The following is a 20,849-nucleotide window of genomic DNA, read 5'->3' as shown; positions in this document are numbered from 1 at the left end:
GAGTTGACCTCTTTGTTCTACCATGCAGTCTAAAATCTATACACATTTCACGAATGGCCAGAGAAGAACTGTGATTCTAACAGATATGCCAGTGGATTTCTGTCAATGTGACTTTTTACATAATTACAAGATAAAAATACCATGTGGGAACTATGCAGAACGAGCTCCAGGCAGAAGGCCCTGACGTTTTTTGCAGCATACTTTTCTGACTGCACACTGAGGCCTGCCTTGCATACCTATCTCCAGATGTTTGATAGCACAGTATCTGACACTCATAATCTACATTTCTTACTTTCTTCCAAAATGCAAATAGATTTTCTTCTTGCTTGGGGGAAAAAAAGGATCTCCTTAGCTTCTGGTTCTATCCTGCTTCCCCAACACACATTTCTTACCGACTCTTGATTCTAAAATGCACCCCAAGCACTTATTTTTAAAGAATAAATGTCAAAGTTAAGACCTAGAGTGACATAGCTTCAGCTTTGTCATCTTCTTGCTAGACATAAAACCCAATTGTCTAAATTGTCATCATATACTGTCATTCCGGGTTTAATTCTTCTTTTCATTATAATTTTTAGTGTATAGAGCTGTTGTGAACTGTCCTTAAAAGCCAAAATGGTGCATTGGGTGATAGCCAGATATCAGAAATGGCATGGCCTGTCCAGGTAGTAAATCATTCATTGCTGGAGTCACAGTTTTCCTTCCAAAACATTTGCTCAAGGCTGCTCTTACCTACATAGTGGCAAAATGAATTTATTGAAGATGCTATTTTAATTTCCAGATGTTATCACAAGGGGTTTTTTTTGATAATGAGTATAGCTTATTTGAGTAGTATGTTCTTTTCTTTTTTTTTTGAAATGGAGCCTCAAGCTATCCCCCTGGGTAGAGTGCCATGGCATCACACTCACAGCAACCTCCAACTCCTGGGCTCAAGCGAGTCTCCTGCCTCAGCCTCCCAAGTAGCTGGACTACAGGGTGCCCGCCACAATGCCTTTTTTTTTTTTGGTTGCAGCCACCATTGTTGTTTGGCGGGCCCAGGCTGGGGATTTGAACCCGCCACCTTAGTAGCTGCTTGAGCCACAGGCGCCAAGCCGAGTAGTATGTTCTTTACCTAAGTGTTTTATTGAAAGAAAATCTGGAGTAATAATTTAAAACTTTCAAAACAGATGAGATAGAGGAAATGAGTACTTTAGAAAAGATTTCCCTTCCAGTGATGCATTCAGATAAATGCTATGTATAATACAAATTTTATCTACAGAGACATGTTTGTAGCAGTGCATCTGTTCTGTGAAGTGCTGTCCCTCTGTACAGCGATTACAGAAAAGAGGACATGAAACTTGTCTGCTGGATCTTCTAGCAGGAGATACAACTTTTTTTTTTGTTTGTTTGAGACAAACTATGTTGCCCTGGGTAGAGTGCTATAGTGTCATCATAGCTCATAGCAACCTCAAACTCCTAGATCCAGGCGATCCTCTTGCCTCATTCTCCTGAGTAGCTGGGACTACAGGCATGTGCCACTAAGCCCAGCTAGTTTTTACTATTTTTAGTAGAGATGGGGTCTTGCTCTTGCTCAGGCTGAACTTGAACTCCCGAGCTCCATCTGCCTTGGCCTCCCAGAGTGCTAGGATTATAGGCGTGAGCCATTGCACCTGGCCAGGAAACACAACGCTTAATGAAACAATGATTAGACACATTTTCAAACCATCCTGTGTATCCATAAGGCTCTAAATCTAACACTTCTGTCAACCTGAAAGGCTGACAATAAACACAACCATTTGGAAATTTCCTGTAAGATTTCTTAGAAAGATAGAAAGTAAAATAGAGGCTATGTAATAAACTTGGTAGAAGCATGAGTTTGGGGAGTCAGACTAGATGACTAGATTCTAACCAGAATTAGATTCTGGGTATGAGGCTTATTCTTTATAAGACTTTCTGAAATTAACCTCATCAACTCTCATTTTTCTCACTAATGAAGTAAGAATAACAATACCTAGGCCACAGGGTTGTGTGTAGATTAAATGAGACAGTGTATGTATAATATTTAGCAATATATTAGTGAAGCAACTAATACTATTCAGATGAAGCATATTAGTTTTAAAATCCCCACTGATCATTCACTCACTCATACCTTCACCAAAGAGTTCTTGAACTTTAGTGTTCACATGTACCATGTTGGGATTAAAGATACAAAGATGAAGACAAAGCATCGTATCTCTTAAGAGAGAGAGGAGAGATGGGCAAATAGTTAGAGGGCAGTAAGTATTAATAACCCAGTTGCTCCAGGGTGGGGTGGGAGGGAACACAAAGAAAGAGCAGTGAGTGTGGCAGATAAGGGTTGTTTTTTAAGGGAAACTACTGATCTAGCTGGCTCTCCACATTGCCACCTTGCCCTGCACCTGGGAGAAATTTAGTGGCAAATAGCTGCGTAGCTTACTTTCTCTCCTACTCTTAAATCCAGTAGGATTAAGTGACTGTCTTGTTGTATGTTCCTGGCCTTGGATGAAAGATTAGTCTGCTATTCTTTTCACTTTGTGGATCAAAGTATGTTGAGAAAAAGCAGGGTGGCATCTGTGGTCCTGCTGATTAAAGGGAAGTACCCTGATACGTGGTGCAGGGCAAGAGTCCAAATGGCCAGGAACATGATAGAACTACTATGCCCCCTTTATTCTGGCGGGCATGCTATAGCCTTTGGTGGTGGAGTCACAGGAAGCCTGTGCTGGTGGTTCATCTTTATTCCCACCTTCCCTAGATCTCTAGGGGGGGTGTTTGGCTGACTGACCCCTGACACCAAGCTCTCCACAGACACCACCAGTGGGGCTCAGCATCTCACCCCTTTGAGATTGTCAGGCCTCCTTCCTATTACCTGATGGCTCTAACTTTTGTTATTCTGTTAGTGAAAGCCACACTGGGAGAAAAATGCCCTGAAAATATTTGCTCCTGATTTAGCTTTCTAAAAATGGAACTCAAAGTTCAAGGCCTTTAGCTGGGAAAGAAGCTGCCCCTCAAGACCTCTCGCCACTGCCCAGCAGCCACTCCCTCAGCAGTGCCTCCAGGCCCCCAACATTGTTTTCTCCCGAAAAGGCCAAGGCCCTGCAGAATTTCTGAGGAGAAATTGCTAATAGCAAATTTATTTCAAAAGCCACCTAGCTGCAGGGCTGAGGTCGTTAGAGGGAAAGGGGGTTAAGGGAGATGGTTCTGAGATGCAGCTTTAAGCAGAAAGGGTGAAGTGTGAACTGTTACAAATACATTAAGTGTGAAGTTAAACAGCAGATAAAAGGAAGTCTTCTATCCTTTCTGGGTACCATTTTCTCTTGTTCTTTGACTTTCAATTGTTTTTGCTAGCTAGAAAAAAAATAAAGATTGTAAGTGTACAATTTCAGTTATTCTGAGAAAGGCATTATGGGTACCCCTTTACTATCCTAGGAAACATTTTTCTATTGATCCTTGAAATGTTATATACATTCTGTTCAATGAGAGCGGGTTCTGCAATATTCAAGGTGTATTTAATTTCAAATAAAATTATGCTTGAATAAATCTATTATAAGGAGAAAATAATATAAATTAAGATTTGCCTTTCACTTACCGAAATTTAGTGTATCTTGAAAGGGTTTACTGTAGATCCCACCCAAAAGAGGAAGATCCTTTTATATGTGATATCTACCTCTATTTAAAGCTTAAAAAAAATGAATGTATGGTATTTAAGTATATTTCCTATCTGCATTCTATAAACTTTCAAATGTATAGTACAAATAAATGCAAAGGTCATTTCCTTTACTTTTAATGCTTTACTATGTGACTACTGCTCACACCCTCGATTTGATTTCTGTATCATTACTTTCCTGTTTACTACTTGTAACTGAGCCAGTTACTGTTTATTCCTGGACATATCTACGAGATCTTTGGCAGTTAAAAAGCCAATGTTTTATTCTCTGTTTTCCATTTCAGTTAAAACTAAAGAAAGCACTTTTGTGTAAATAGACAAATTTTATTACAAGAAAACTTCTGGATATAATTTTCAACACTACATTTTGCTTTGCAGAATTTGGTTCTATCATATACCATTATGCCTTTAAATTTTTTTGAAGAAATACCACTTGCTTGGCCCCCTATATTCACATTCCATGCAGGTACCATCTACCCAGGCATCTAGCCAGGCATTGGGGTCATATTGAACTCCTTTTTCCTTTGGAGAAACAAGCCCTATTGACTGTATCTATCTTAGATCTCACCTTGGAACTAATGTGATTTGTCCCTATGGTAATCTGTCATACTAACCTTTTTCTTCATCATGCTTACTGCAATTTTAAATTACATATTAAATTTATTTGCAATTTATTTCTACTCATGGGAGTAGAAACTCTGTTTTGTTACATGGACAGTGCCTAGAATAGACCTGCCATGTGGGAGGCACTGAATAAATCTAGGTTCAGTTCGTTTTAAAGGAATGAATTGTGTCACTTAATATATACTTCTTGATAATAGATAGTCTTTTGGTCTCCAGTAATCTTTCGGATTTTTCACCTCACTGCCATCTCTGTAATACACTGCGGAGGCCTAGAAGGAGGAACCACATCTTTTTATCTCTGTATCTCCCAAGGACCATGCCTGACCCATTTTAGAAACTTGCCCAATCTCTGCTGAATGAACACATGTGCCTCTCAATAAGCAACCAGGAAATGGTTTTCTGTCTTGATGAAGCTCCTAAAAGGCCCATACTACTTCTTGTATAGGTTTCTAGTATCTTAACACCATAGCATTGCAGTACTAAGACATTAGAAACAGAAAACCACCCCAACAAATCTGTAGAAAACTTGAGAGGTCAAAACAAAGCAGAGTATTCTAAATCTTTCCAAGGCAAGATTATTTCCTACATTTAATGCTTCATTCACGCAGTTATATTTTTTAACATTTTTTGGTATGTGCCTTAAAATTTTTTTTTTAACTATTTAACATTTATAATAAAAATTCTTTATTCTAAGACATCCTCCCTACCCATACCCCAAATGCCTCTCACTGGCAGCACATTTTTTTCACATTAATCAATCCAAAAGTCTTTTTCCTTTTTTCTTATCCAATTATATCTAATTATAACTGACTCTTTGTTCTAGGGAAGCCAATTGTTTTTTTGCCCACCCTTTGCATCTCCTATGCCCTTTGAGTATCTATAGAAAGTTAGTGTAGTCTCCCTGAGAAGTTTCCTGGTTAATCTGAGTATGTTCATCCTCTTTCACATTTATTCATTACTATCTCCTCTCTTTTGTGAGTGGTTTTTGTCAGCCTATCTAGAACACTCTCCAGTTACCTTTATCCTTCCTGTGCTACGATTCTCTAAGATGAATGCAGTTCTTTAGAGTTGAATTTTACATGGCTATTTATTGGGGCCTTAACACCAAAGGCCATACTATTTAAAAAAAAATTTAGGACCTTTAAAAGTTATTTTTTGGCTCTAAAATATGTGTCTGATTATTTCTGACTTTATTTTGTTCTCTTCAGTGAGGTCACAGTGTAGAATAGGATTCTTTGGATCTTTGTAAGTCATTAGATGAAAATCTTTGGCGCAGACAAACCTGGGCTCACATGCCAGCCTTGTCACTGACTAGTCTGTGAGCCTGGACAAATTATATATACAGGGCGGCCATCAAGTTCACGTGCAACTTAAAATAGTGCGCAATTTAAAACTGCACATGAACTTGATGGTCACCCTGTACTTGGCTCTTCACATCTGCGGGTTCAACTGACCATGGATCAAAAATATTTGAAAAAAAAAATTAAAAATAACAATAAAAATAATACACATAAAAAATACAGCTTAACAACTATTTACCTTAACATTTATATCATGTTAGGTATTATAAGTAATCTAGAAATCATTTAAAGTACATGGGAGGAGATACATAGGCTATATGAAAATACTGTGCCATTTCATGTAAGGGACTTGAGCATCTATTAATTTGGGTATCTGAGAGGATCCTGGAACAACTGTAATCGATTTGTCTTAGTACCTTCATTTGTAAAATAGAAAAGATAGCGCCTGACTCATAAAGATTGCGAAATGAGACAGCTTATGTGCACTGCCCACCATGGTGTCTAGTCCCTGAAAGCCATTCAATAAATGCTATTTTTCTTTGTGTCCCTTCTGATTTTGTCCAGATTTTCTGGAGGTCCTGATGTTTTATAATTATTTACTTGGTTATTTAATGCTTGTCCTCATCAAATACAGAATGGCATATTATTTATTTATTCAGTGAATTATACATTCTGTTAGGGAAACATTTTAGAGAATTCCATAACCTCTCCCGCTTGTCTTCCTAAACTTGACTAACTTTTATTATTCATCATTTCATAAAGTTTCACCTTTTGGGGGAATGAATTTTTTTTTTTTTTTTTTGCAGTTTTTGGGTTTGAACTCATCACCTCCGGTATATGGGGCCCATGCCCTACTCCTTTGAGCCACAGGCGCCGCCCTGGGGGAATGAATTTTAATATGTGTTATTTAATCTTTTTAAAGGATTATCTTACTGTGATTATTATAGCTAGTTTCTCTTTCACTTCCTAACCGTCCGATTTTACATCCTAGATTCAAGAAAAAAGAAAATGTAGAGGTTAAGGTTTCCTGACCACTACTCACGAGCCACTGGTTCTACTGAAAGTTTGCTTTTCAAAAAGTTATTTCCTATTGTTCTATGTTAGAATCATTCACAGTTGCTTTCAATATAAAACAAAGATGTCTGTTTTGTTGATATGCTACAAAATGAACTCAGGTGACTTTGCTAATTCTACAGTTAGGAAAAAAAAAATCCCACTAAGTTCCTATTTGAAGAGAGCTCAGTGACCTTTGGGAAACCATGGACTGAAACACAGGTGCAAGATTGAAAAGCGAAAGGTGCTTGTGGGGTCTCTACTGTCACTGTGGTCAGGTATTCCAGATTTAATTAATTAAAAAATTGTACTCAAAAGACAAAGGAAAGGAGAGAATCCTATATCAGAGGTAGGATGAAATAACTATTTGAAAGAGAAATGCAGAGATTCTTCTCGAGAGCATCATGAGATGGTGCTATTTGAGTAGAGTGTGAAGGCTACAAAGAGCGTAAGGCAAAAAGGGTCACCCACCCAAGGCACTTGCATTTCCATCATTTGAGGTGTTTTCACCTAAGCCAGAAAGAAGAAGAAGAAAATAATAAGAAATAAGAGAGAGCTGGATGATAGAATCCTTTCTTTACAAAGCTAGTTGACTAGTTAGGGTAACAGTAACCAAGTAACCAGAAGTGTCTTGGTAAACATTTGGTTTGGGTTTTAGCGCAGAAAAAAATCAAGTTTATTTTTATTCACTCTCAGCCAAAAGGCAAATTGACCACATTTGTTTTGGCCCACCAGGGAGGAAGGAAGGGCATGTCATTTTTTCAAGAGGTTGTTTACTTTGACAGGGAATGGATTCTGCTTTCTTTTTCATTTGCTGATTTTTCTTTTAATATGGAGGAGACTATGCAATAGTTTAAAATATATGTCTTGACATAAAGGTCAGTCAGTTTCTTAAAGGAGCTGACTGGCTGTTTCCTAAAAAGAGAGTTAATTCTGTTCTGCAAGGCATTTCTGAAAACATCTGTTTCACACAATGTGCTCTACTCAAGTGAGGAAAATTTTCTATAGAAAAATATCATGGAGCGGCTGTCAATACTCCATACCCAATCAATTTCCCCTCACCTAACATTGAACATATCCTTTGATGTTAAAAAGAGGAAGGGGAGAGTAGGGGATACTTCATGAAGAATTGGGTTCAATGATGACTTAGATACCAACACAATAATATACCTGAAGCCAGAAAATTGGCCTATAATATATAAATTCATACATTTGCCTTTTAGCCTCATACTTTAAAGTAAATTATTGTATGAATAAGAGGGAGTTGCCTGATTGGAATTACCAGGCATTTATTTTAAAATGATCACATGGAAAATAGTCATCTTAGAATTTTTGCCAGAAATCTTCTTGGAGAAAAGTAGAAGTTCTCTTGGACTTTCTTAAGTAGGAGATGATAATGGACACAAATAGCAGTATTTATATCTATCCATGTGTCAGATAAAAGCATGTCTAGCCAGAGTTTTAGTAACCCTTTAGGATTTTCTGCCAGAAATGTGGCTTATTCAGTGAGTAGATAAAGTTATAGATAATTGTTAGCTTGTACGCTCATCTAAGGAGGAAAATAACAGCTTACAGTAGTGCCAGGACTGATATAGGCAATGGTTCTCATCTGCTGGCCAAGAGACCAAAAGCCTGAATCACCAGCTATGCTTTTTTAAAGAAATGCAGGTTTCTGTCCCCAGGTCCCGTTGGAGATTCTGAGTCAGTGTACCTTGAGCAGGACTCTGAGACTCCACATATTCAGTCACTGCTCCCATGTGGTTCTGACCCACAGCCAGGTATGGAACCAATGACCAGAGAGATTGGCTTCAGGTCAGAGAAGTGGGATATGAAGGTGGAGGTAGGACTTTGTCCAAAGGAAAGAAGCCACTCTGCTTTTGGCTCCGAGTCTGACTTTCTGATGAAAAATGATCTAGTAGCTTGAAATTGGCCATTAAGCCACAGCAGTTGGCAAGTGCTTGAAGCTAGTACACCACTGTCTGGTAAGGTTATCCTCACATTTTGAATATACTTGCCATTGAAAAATCTACTTATGGCATAGGATACCAAAGCCACGTAAGGGATTTTGGAGATTTTGAGGAAGTTACACAGAGAATATTCCTCCAAGCACCTCAGTGCACACTGAGAATTATATTTCCCTCTTTCTTTCTGTGCCTTTGCGACCAGCCAGTTCGAGCCTCCGTGTCTTTCTCAGCCCTAGATTCAGCTGGAGAGATTCACATTTTCCCTTGTGTTTACAGACCTTAAATGCACTGTCCTTTATTTAAAAAAAGTTTTTTTCTGAGTTGTAGAAATAAATTCAGTTTCAATGATCTCCCCCCGTCTTAAAAAAACAAACAAGCTCTCTGGAATCCTCAGAAGTGATTTCTTGGCATGGAAATGCATAGTCGATTGTCCTGGGTCCCACAGTAAACTTGGGTTGAGGTTAAAATGAAGAGGAAGTGAGAACAGAGATGATTTAATTGCTCACAGGAATAGATCCATTGGCTAATAGACTTAGTTCAGAGCTCTGTTTATTCAGGTTTGATAAATTTATGACCATAACTGAAAGTGTACACATAAGGACCATAGCATTTGACACAGTGCTTATCAGGAGAATGGGAGGAAAAAAATAGCCTATAACATTAATGGAACCAATAAGTCCTTGGGTTGTTTGACAGGAGGCTAACTACCTGTGAACAAAGCCCCAAAATATTAATATCACCCAATATTTGCTGAATGAATCAATGTTTCCAGGTTAAGAATTCTATTAAATGTGTGGTAGACACTGCAAGGAAGAATACCATCAATTCGTGTCATTTTTTTAGATCGTCTCGTTAAAGGCAACGAAGACAATCGCTGAGATTAGAAAGTATGACAAACTGTGTTTCAGAGGGAAACTTCCTCTTCAAGGAAGTTTTCCCTAAATCACCCCATCCCACCCCACATTCTCTCCAAGGCACTGTAACATCTGTGTCATTGCACTTTCCCCTGTACTACGGGGATAGTAATAGTATCCACATCAAAGTGCTTTTGTGAAAGTTAAATGAGTCAATACATGTACGTACAGCCCTTTAAGCAGTGGACAAAAAACAGATTCTCTCAATAAATATTAGCAGTTACTGTTATAGTGTCATTATCACTACCACAGTGTATTGAAATGACCTGTCACTAGAAATTTCTTCTTGTCTAGAATGTAAGATCTTGTAGGAAAGAACTTTTCGTCTTGACAGACCTAGCACTTACCACAGTGTCCAGCTCAGAGGAGACAATAAACGTTTTCTGGGTTTTTTGGGGGGAAGGGAAGGGGGAGACAAGGTCTAGTCACTCTCAGTAGAGTGCCATGGTCATTGCTCACAGCAACCTCAAACTCTCAGGCTCAAGAGATCCTCTTGCCTCAGCCTCCTGAGTAGCTGGGACTATAGGCACCTGCCACAATGCCCAGCTATTTTTAGAGATGAGGTCTTGCTCTGGCTCAGGCTGGTCTTGAAATCCTGAGCTCAGGCAATCTACCTCCCATATTTAATCTACCTCATTAAAAGTGTGAGCCATGGTACCTGGCCTTAATGTTTTCTGAACCAAATTGAGCTATAACTGAAGATGCTTCTGGTAAATTTATCTGGGCTGTTGTTTTAAGTGTTTAATGGTTCCAACTCTTGAAAAGATAACTAGGAAAGAAGAGAGAGAAAGAAAAAGGGCTATCTCATATGCATCCCTGGCAATCCAATAGACCAGATTGCCCAGGCCTAGTTAATACTATGTTTGTAATTATTTCCCTGATAGAAATATAAGGTTCATTATTTCTTTAATATGCAGACGTAGGTGTTAGCACTTGGACATAGGGAACAAATAGGTAGTAAAAATCATCTAGGATATGTCTTCCCAAGGGAAGTCTTCCTATCAATGTGGCCGTTATGCAATAACAACATTCTCTGGTGTGTACCATAGGGCATGGGTCCCAAAAGATGCTCTGTAAGAAAAGCATTCTCTCGTTACACTGGGGAGTACTCAAAACTCTATAGGAGGTTTATAGTGAACATTAGCGTATTAGGTTTTGAGAAACCCTGAAGTAAAGAAACCTTTGATTAATTCATTTTCTAAATTTAAAGGCTATAGACAAACTTCACCTCACATAATTCCATTCCTGGAGTGTTTTTTTCCATCAGTACAGCTTCCCATAATTCATCCTCCAAAATTCTAAGTCTATACACACGCCAATAGAGATGTAAGCTAACTTTGGTTAATTTGGATCTTGGTTAAGTAAGATGTTCTAGCTAACTAATTTTTAACATTTAACTGTAGATTAAGTGTGAAAATGCTTTTAAACCTTTCTTGACAAGCATTCTACACACTCTCTTTAAACATAGTCAAATCACTTGGGAAATTTGTTGAAGTGGATATCTGACTCGGTAGGTCTGAGGTGGGATCTGAGGTTCAGCAACCAGGTGATACAGACGCAGCCCCCACACTGAGAGGCAGGTTACTTTTCTGCCTTGTAAACACAGTAGAATAAATATAATAAAATTGTTATTTTGAATAACACTGTGTGTGTTGTGGATAGAACCACATACTGAGATAGTTTAAATTTTTGAAATATCAACTTGTTTTCTTGGTTCCCCCTCATAAAAGTAAGGGGGGAAATAATGGGGAGAAAACTTCTAGCTATAGCAATATCTCTACCAGCCCCTTGGATGAATCTGGTCATTAGAGGAACTTAGTAATTGGCAAACACGGTAACTTATTTGTCATAAGCTTTATCACCAGAGTCAAAACTGAGGAAGGTGACATAGGGATACATTTGCTAACAAAGGAATTAATGATAGGAAAATATTATTAAATAATAACAAAACATCAGACATATTACCAATTAAATAATGTATGAGGGAGGGCAGAGAGAAGAACTGGATATACTAACAGATGTCGGGATCTCCTGCAGGCTCAGAAGAGAAGAACCGGAGTAATATTCCAGAAGACAAGGCCAGTAAGGAAACCCAAGCTAGGAAAGTAGACACAGATGTCTCTGCCCCAAACTCAGAAAGTAAATGGAGACAGGTCTTTTTCAGGGAGTCTACCCAGTGGATCAGGGGGCTATCTGGAGAAAGAAAGAAGGAAATATAGATCTTCCCTGCTAACCCACCCACCTCCTAGAAATTATGCTCAAATATTAATCAGTTGGTATCAGTTATTTTTGTAATTCCTCTCCTTGGTGCATTAAGTACTATATAAGTAATAGCATATGACTTATTATTAGTACTTTCTGGCTTCAAGTCTTTCAGGAGCCTAGATGTGGGTGAATCCTAGAGCAACTTAAGGGGATGATAAACTCACAATTACCTTACTGTGTTTCAGAGATTCTTTCTTAGAGTGTCTGAACATGGTCTTGATGGAGTTTTCATTAAAATGGTTTGGTGCCTTTTGTTTTCCAGTACTTGGATATTATCTATAAATATCAACATGGTAGGGCCCAGACAATGCTGCATATAGACTATCACCTATGTGTGTGTCGCTCAATCCATGAGTTGCCCTTGTTCACTGACTGAGATGTCCAAGATGAAAGCACCTCCATCCACACGCTTATCTTCCTCACTGCTCTCATCCTGACACGGCTTTAGTCCCCCTCCCGCTCTTTCCTGCCTCTTGGCCATTCTGGACTTTTTTCTGTGGTCAGAATACGTCATATTCTTTCTTCCTTCTATTCCTTTTGGCATTGGTTTTTTTTCTCTCTGCTGGAACACTGCTGCTCATGCTCTGTTAATTTCTGCTAAAATTTAGGTCTCAGGTCAAAACTCAGAACACACAACTCTTGTTAATTGTTCCTCCCGTGTACTTCCCTCCACATCCCTAACACAACGCTGATCCTACTTGTGTATATGTGTGTATAGACCACTATATACCAGATGCCTAGAAACACATTTATGTACATATACATGATACACCCAGATTGCAAGCTTTGTAATAAGACTGTGTCTCTTTCTTCACAGTTATAACTCCCAGGAATTAGCACACCTAGCACATAGCGGTGCTCAGTGGGGATGTGTTGAGTGAAAGAAGAAGCTTTAAATATATCCTACTTGCTCAAGTCCATTGATTGTGGATGAATGTTCAGGCATTCTCATGGGCTGAAAAAATAATAAAAAGTTATGTATGCTGCTAGTTTTAGCTACATTATCATATTTGCTTATGCTTTTCTTTGATCTAGCAGTTTGGGGACCAAAGCCTGGACTGGTTTTGCAGAAGTATGCAGATGAGCCATGTGAGCAATAGTGATCAATAACAAGGGGTCAGTTTTTTCTTTCATGGTCTTCTGTTTCAAACTCTTTTTCTAAGACTCTGATCTTATGAGCACTTTAGGATTTAGAGCTGGCAACTTAAATGTGAACCAAAGCTTGAGCATAGAAGAGTAACAAAGAACAAAATAAAGTGAAAAGGAAACACAAGGTACTTATTTTGGCTCCACATCTGCCAGTAAGCCTTTGCTTTTTTCTTTTTCTCTTTTTTTGTATTTATTGTATTTTTTTACAATAAATTATTTGCAATGAATAATATGCAGCACTTACAAATTAATCTGAACTATGTATCATTAACATATTGCAAATGCAGGTGGCACCTGTGGCTCAGTGAGTAGGGTGCCAGCCCCATATACTAAGGGTGGCAGGTTCAAACCCGGCCCCGGCCAAACTGCAACAAAAAAACAGCCAGGCGTTGTGGCAGGTGCCTGTAGTCCCAGCTACTCGGGAGGCTGAGGCGGGAGAATCGCCTAAGCCCAGGAGTTGGAGGTTGCTGTGAGCTGTGACTCCAAAGCACTCTACAGAGGGCAATCAAGTGAGACTCTGTCTCTAAAAAAATAAATAAATAAAATAAAAAACATATTGCAAATGCAGGATATGCTGCTTTCCTAATTAAATTATTGCAATGGCTCCTAGTGCCCTAGAAAATAAATACCAACATATTTAGGCTAACAGTGAAGGCCCTCTAAAGTCTAGCTCCAATCAATCATTCAAAGCATTCTTTCTTTATTACCCTTGGTAGTTTCTTCTTTACTCTAATAGAAGTGATGAGCTGTGTGCTCTGCCACTGCATAGTAGATGTCCAAATATTCACAAAATGTAAGAAACTGGGTTTGCTTTAACTGAGTGAAATTTGGTGGGCCATAATTAAGAAGTGTTTCTCAAATGTAATGTCAGAATCAACCTGGAGGGCTTATTAAAACTCAGATTGCTGCCCCACCTCCCCCACCCCATAGAAGTTCTGATTCTACTGGTCTATGTTGGGGCCTGAGAATGTGCCTTTCTAACACATTTTCTAGACAATGTTGATGGTGCTGGTCCAGGGACCACACTTTGAGAATCACGGGTTTGCTTGTTAACTTCAACGGAAGTTGAATGCTGAAAGTGCAAGTTCAGTATGAGTTGAGCTGCCTTTGTCTACACAAGAATGGTCCCTTGAAAGCCAAGTCACACTGTGCCAGTCCTCCACTCAAAACTCTTAGACTGGCTCATCATTTTACTCCAAGTAAAGGATGTGCTCACAGTGGCCCACAGTTACACGTCAGTTACTCTCCCCTCCCCAGTCATCTCTCTAGTCTCATCTCCTTCCACCTCAACTCCTACTCTGATGAAGCCTCGTGGGCCTCCATGGCCTTTCCTTTGACATGTCAGGCACCATCCTGTCTTGGGACATTTGCTCTAGGTCAGGGGTCCTCAAACTTTTTAAACAGGAGGCCAGTTCACTGTCCCTCAGACCGTTGCAGGGCCGGATTGCGGGCCCTGGGACAAGTCAGCTGCTAAGCAGGACAGGCAGTGGCAACAAAAACACCCAGTGGGCTGGATGTCCTAGGCGGGCTGCATGTGGCCCGTGGGCTGGAGTTTGAGGATGCCTGCGTATTCCCTCTGCCTAAAATGCTCTTCGTCCAGTTAAATATTTGGCCAACTTCACCATCTTCAAATCTGCTCAAATCTCCCCTTCCCAGTGCTGAGGGCCACCCTCATCGTCCTGTTCAGTTCTGCGCCTTGCCACTCCTTTCCAACCCAGACTCTGGGCACCCACGAATCCCTCTCAACTTGTTCCATTTTTTCTTCTTTGGTGATATAAGCCCTATCACCTATCACATACTATTTATATCACTTATTAATTATATTTATTGTCTGTCTCCTCTACTAAAATATAGAGAGAGGGAAGGGATTTTTGTTTTATTCCCTGATATCCTAAGCACTTGGCACGTAATAGGCACTCAATATATGGTCATTGCATGAATGAATACATGCATACATCAGATATATTGTACAACATATTGTTTCAAGGAAATGCTAGATAGTAGTAATTTTCTGAAAATATTACCCGCTGTCCTACGAGATAGTTAACTTATCTAGGTTACTCAAATTCTTTTCCTTTTCCCTTTTATCTTCTTGGTCATTCATACATTCTCATTTTTAGACATTTCTATTAGTGGTCTGAAGTCATGAAATACATACACATATCTATTATTTAGACATGTCCTTTGCAAAATAGCATTAGGACTGAATATGTTCTAGGTTGAAACAATATTCTAAGCAGATCCTTTAGTCAGCACATAGAGAATAGGAGCCTATATTTTAGTCCCTAAGCTTCTGTGGATTTTAAAGAAGTAATCATCCTTGACATAGGTATTTTTAATCAATAAAGACCAGAACCCCTATAGTATTATTTCCCATGTTTGGCTTATAAGAGAATAATTATTATAATATTATAATACTTGTTTTCATTTCTTGAGGGTTTACTGTGTGACAGGCACCGTGCTAATCCTCTTATCTTACATTCATAGTTTATCTTACATGGTTCTCATCATAACCCCACCGCAGAGAGGAATTTTATATATGAAAAATTGAAGTCCAAAGAACTTCTACTAGCTGGCATGTGGCCATGCACAGTAATAGGCAGTGGAGACATCTAATCTGGGTCTGTGAAGCCTATTAAAGTGAAAGTCTGAGTACAATGAAGGAGCAGGACTAAAACAGAATTGCAGAAGACAGATTATAACATGAATCCAAATTTGGGGCTTGATACTGAAAGTGAGCCGTGCCATATTTTATCTTCTACTATATTTGAGAAAGAAAGCTCGTAATAAGCAAGCCCATTCAAATGTCACATACATAACTCCTCCTTGATTTTACAGAATACATATTTTAAAGAGCAATATAGGTTTCTCTTTTAAAAAGGCACAAATAACCCCAAGGTTTATTATCTGTTGCTCCCTTCCTGTCACTGTTTTTGGGCTAGAACATGGAGTCCTTGGTAGATAAAGGAAAGGCCATGACCATCAGTCTCCATTAATCGTCTTAAGTGGTTTCTGTTGTGTAATTTTTGTTGTTGTTGTTGTTGAGACAGAGCCTCAAGCTGTTGCCTTGGGTAGAGTGCGGTGGCATCACAGCTCACAGCAACCTCCAACTCCTGGGCTCAAGCAAGTCTCCTGCCTCAGCTTCCCAAGTAGCTGGGACCACAGGCGCCCGCCACAACACCCGGCTATTTTTTGGTTGTAGCTGTCATTGTTGTTTGGCGGGTCTAGGCTGGATTCAAACCCACCACCTTAGATGTATGTGGCTGGCGCTTTAGCCACTTGAGCCACAGGCATCAAGCCTCTGTTGTGTAATGATTTCCAAGCTGATAGATGCATAAATACCGATGTGGTTATATGAGCTATTCATCTACATTTAACATCTACATAAGCTCTACATGCAGTCTTCATAGTCACATGTTTCAGATAATGTCCCATGTAGACCATTTTAAATTTTATTTTTTTCAAATAAACGTCTTCTTGGAATTATAGGAACAAAAAGGCAGAATCCATTCTATAAGAGTTTAGTATTTTGGGGAGGGCATGGAATATTATGTTTAAATCTGGTGGTACATTAGAGCAGCGTCAACCAAAGTGCATTCATAATGAAACAAAAACCTGTGGGTTTTTTTCCCATGTTTAAGTTCACTGTAGAGGTAAAAGGTAGCATGACCCAAGTGCAGGTAATTTAACCAGATTTACTCTTACAGTCTTAAGATCATCCTAAATAGCTCTCCTTCATCATTCTTTTTTCTCTTGTACGTATGTTAGTCATCTTGTTTTCCAAAATGTGGTGCTACAGGAAACAATTTTACATTATGAAGAGTGAAAAGGAGATTACTTTTAGGAATATTGTACCATTTTCACATAACAGGTTGAAAATTCTTGCCTCTTGTCAATGAAGAAATTAACTGATATCTGAGTGTGTTATCTGAGAATCTCATGACCTCCCTCTCTTGGGCCAGGATGGAAAGAGTCATCTTCTTTGAACAAATCATTGCTTTTTCTGGGAACCATGAGTTCACTTACATTTGCAAGCATCTGGAGCAGAGAAAGGTCTGCGAAGGTCACGGTAAAAGCCTGGCTTACACCTCTGGCAATGCTGCCCTTCCGTGTTGTGCTGACAGTCATTGCAGACACCACCGCTCCGGTTCCCCGATGCCTCCCACACATTAATGTCAAAGTGACAGGCATCAGCATGCCCATTGCACTTGCAGGCTGGAAGAAATAAGCAAGAGAAGAACACAAATAATTCAAAATAAAGCAACAGACTGTCTCATATTCAGAGAGTTAAAATGGGACAAGGAGATTGTTAATTTTTATTTTTAGTTTCCTGAATAGTTAACAGTGTAAGAATTAAAACAATATAGAAAGATATGCATGGAGAAATCTAGCCTCTCCATCCCCCTTCCCTTGCCTTTAATAGATTAATTAGTAAATTTTTAAATACTTTCTAAAAAAGTTTCTCATGTAGCCTTCCAGTTTTTCATTATAAATTGTTAATTAAAAAAATAAGTTTCAGGATATGTGTGAAAGCCAACAAAGTACATTTGTCTAGCTGGGCAGAGAAATTAGTTATCTTACCACTTGGGGCTGATATTTGTTTTGGAAAGACTATCTGAGTGGCTACCATTTTTTTTTCCCTCCATGATGCTAATACTTCACCGTTTCATTCCTGTTGCTCCCTTCCCCAAGGGTCATGTTTGCGGGTCTCCTGACCTCGCTAAGAAAAGCCATGATTGTCAGGCATTCTTTGAAAAATGATAATTCATACTACAGATACAGGCCTGAATTCATGCTCACTAATAAGCCGGGAAGAAAACTTCTGGTGGACAAGGCTTAGTAACTTGGCAAGTAGACTGACTGATCTTCCATGAAGTACTACTGTTCTTCAGCTGCCTTTGTATTGGTGAATACAAGGGAGACTCCTATAACAGCCTCATTTTTATTATAGAAGAAACCTATAATCTTTATTATATAACAATTTCTGAAAGGCACTTCTAAGAATATCAGGTCAGTAGCAGCGAGTGACAAATCTCTGTGTTGTGTATGTATTTAGACACGCAGTTGGTTTCTGTGGAAAGGGCCAGAAAGGCACTCTAGGAATTTAGGAGAAATTCTTAAGATTCTCTTGATGAGTGATTTAGAATAAGAATCTAGACTTTTTCGTGGAGGTCAACTCTATTTGAAAATATTTGTGCTATTGTTTTTCATTGTTTCCTTGATGTGTTATGATATTCTGGCCAGATTCATATCTTTAAGAAGTATATTATATGATAATTTAAGATTTATGCTTAGAGGAAATCCTTTACATTTCCTAGAAACAAAAACAAATCAGTTACGATTCCACATCATGTATGAGAAGAGACTTCTCACTACTTTCCCCACAGTACTTGCCTTTTAAAATCATCTTGTTTTCCAAAATGTGGTGAAATAGAGATTTGTGAGTATAAACATTGTTATGGGTGTGTCCATTTCTCTGAACATTTTAAATTGAAAATAAAAAAATAGTTCATGTTCCCACATTTTTTACCCTCCTGTTTAATCTCTAACCTCAAACCCAAAATTAGTCCTGGTAGGGAAATCTCATTCTTTTTTTTTTTTTGCAGTTTTTGGCCGGGGCTGGGTTTGAACCCACCACCTCTGGTATATGGGGTACATGGGGCTGGTGCCCTACTCCGTTGAGCCACAGGCACCGCCTGGAAATCTCATTCTTTATTTACCAGTTTCATTTCAAATTCGATTCATCATTTAAAGTTATCATAAGTGAAAAGGGAAAGGCATCATGATATTATAGAAAAAAGTATCTAATTGAGAGTCTGAGACGTAGGATCAAGGCCTGACTCTATTATTTACTAATTTTGGCAAGTCACTTACTAAGCCTCACTTTCCTATCTCTAAAACAGAATTAATACCATTTGCTTTATTCATGCTTTTATCTTGTCAAATTCTCAAGGAGGGTCTGAGATCTCACAGAGTGTCCTAGCAAATGGGCAACACATTGTTGGCAAAACAGCTGTATTGGCAACTTTGCGAACAGTAACTGTTTCTAATGGTTGAAGTGATCGTGGACAGTGCCATGGGCTATACTTGTGTGGGCAATAGTGTTCATCACCCACCACTTTACACTGTGTTTCTAGAGACAACAAGAAGTCCACAGATAAATTTACTCTCCCGAGAAGGCTTTTGAGCACCGTAGGCTTGTTACTTACTTCTGCACTCTTTCGGAGCCCCTGTTCTGCCATCAGCTGCCTCCCAGGGCCGGTCATTGTACAGTGGTGCACAGTGCTGGCAGTGGCTGCCTGCGGTGTTGTGCTTACACATACACTTCCCGTGGACCTACAGACGACATTAATTAACAGGTATGAGCACAAACGATGCTAGGAAGGAACATTCTTCCCATAGTCTCCCTCACTGGTTGGCTTCAGCCATAAGACATTCATTTACTTTCCTGAAGTTAGCAATCAAGAGAAGAGACCCTTTCTTTAGTTTGTCTTGTGACTAATTAAAAAGATTAAGTGACATGTTTTCTTGGCTGTAGATATATGACCCCAACAAACATCTCTGAGGTACTGGGTAAGCATTCAAGTAGGTTTTTAATATTTTTAAAGTTTGTATTCTTTACCCCAGAATAATACATCTTCACTATAAAAGTTTAGAAATCTGTAATCTTCTCACAAAAAGACATTAATATCAACATTTGAAGGTTATATTTCCAGTACTTTAAGAATCTAATACACTTATAGTTACAACTTTTTTGCACAATTTATTGAGAATTATCTTTCCATTTCGTTAAATATTCTTGTATAATACACTTTTTTTTTTTTTGAGACAAAGTCTCACTATATCGCCCTTGGTAGAGTGCCGTGGTGTCACAGCTCACAGCAATCTCAAACTCTTGGGCTTAAGTGATTCTCTTGCTTCAGCCTCCTGAGTAGCTGGGACTACTGGCGCCGCCACAACGCCTTGCTATTTTTTGTTGCAGTTGTCATTGTTGTTTAACTGGCCTGGCCTGGGCTGGAATCCTCCAGCCTCGGTGCATGTGGCTAGCACCATAACCACTGTGTTACGGGTGCCAAGCCTACATATTTTAATGGCATGCTGGTATTATATATAAATTATTTGACCAATCACCTATTTTATTGCTATTTAGGCTTTTAAATATTTTTATATGTTATGTATGTATATACATATATTGTTAAGGCTTTGAATACTTTCTGTCCTAAGGACTCAACATTTTTTTCTTGACCACGTAGTTCAGAATAGTGTAAGATTGATTAAAATAGCAATTCTCACAGAGAAAAATACTTCAGTAGAATTCTTAGGGACATGAGAAGTCTAATTTTTTTTTGTGTTATCTCACTAATAATGTCTAAAAATTAATATTTTGGATTATCTGCAGTAGCTCCTAATGACTAAGAATGATTATGAATTCCCACCCCAAGAGGCACTTATTGCTACATGATGTAATATCTGTACAAACAATATTAACCTCAGCTTATGAACCTCAGAATGGGGTTCATAAATATGCATCTATGAGGTTTTTTTTCCCTTGAGAAACACTGTTAAAGGTAACTCAGCATAAAGGTAACAAATTATATCAACCAGACATCAACTATTTATCGAATATCTGCATGCGAGAGTCACTGTGCTAGGCTGTGTTTGGTAAACAAAGCATTACAAAACACATTTTCTGTCTTTAAGAAAGGTATAGGCTCGGTGCCTGTGGCTCAAGCGGCTAAGGTGCCAGCCACATACACCTAAGGTGGTGGGTTCGAATCCCTAGCCCGGGCCCGCCAAACAACAATGGCTGCAACCAAAAAATAGCCGGGCATTGTGGTAGGTGCCTGTGGTCCCAGCTACTTGGGAGGCAGAAGCAGGAGAATTGCTTGAGACCAGGAATTGGAGATTGCTGTGAGCTGTG

The 20,849-nt window shown here is 39.0% G+C and overlaps 1 protein-coding gene across 3 annotated transcripts in view; it reads right to left on the bottom strand.

The window, feature by feature from the left end:
* The window catches only part of NTN4 (netrin 4), a 113,787-nt gene that overhangs the window by 30,268 nt on the left and 62,670 nt on the right, over positions 1 to 20,849 (bottom strand). For all 3 annotated transcript variants that reach the window (XM_012814174.2, XM_003783342.2, XM_023509430.1), the window contains exons 4-5: positions 19,138 to 19,264; positions 16,955 to 17,143 (exon numbers count right to left, since the gene is read on the bottom strand). In XM_012814174.2, coding sequence (XP_012669628.1) covers positions 16,955 to 17,143; positions 19,138 to 19,264 — 316 coding nt within the window. The remainder of the gene's footprint in view (positions 1 to 16,954; positions 17,144 to 19,137; positions 19,265 to 20,849) is intronic.

This window comes from Otolemur garnettii, unplaced genomic scaffold (assembly GCF_000181295.1).
Source record: "Otolemur garnettii isolate 467f Iridium unplaced genomic scaffold, OtoGar3 scaffold00007, whole genome shotgun sequence".
NCBI lineage: Eukaryota > Metazoa > Chordata > Mammalia > Primates > Galagidae > Otolemur > Otolemur garnettii.
Note: the sequence above shows the minus strand (reverse complement) of the source record. Positions and strands in the feature narration are given on the sequence as shown.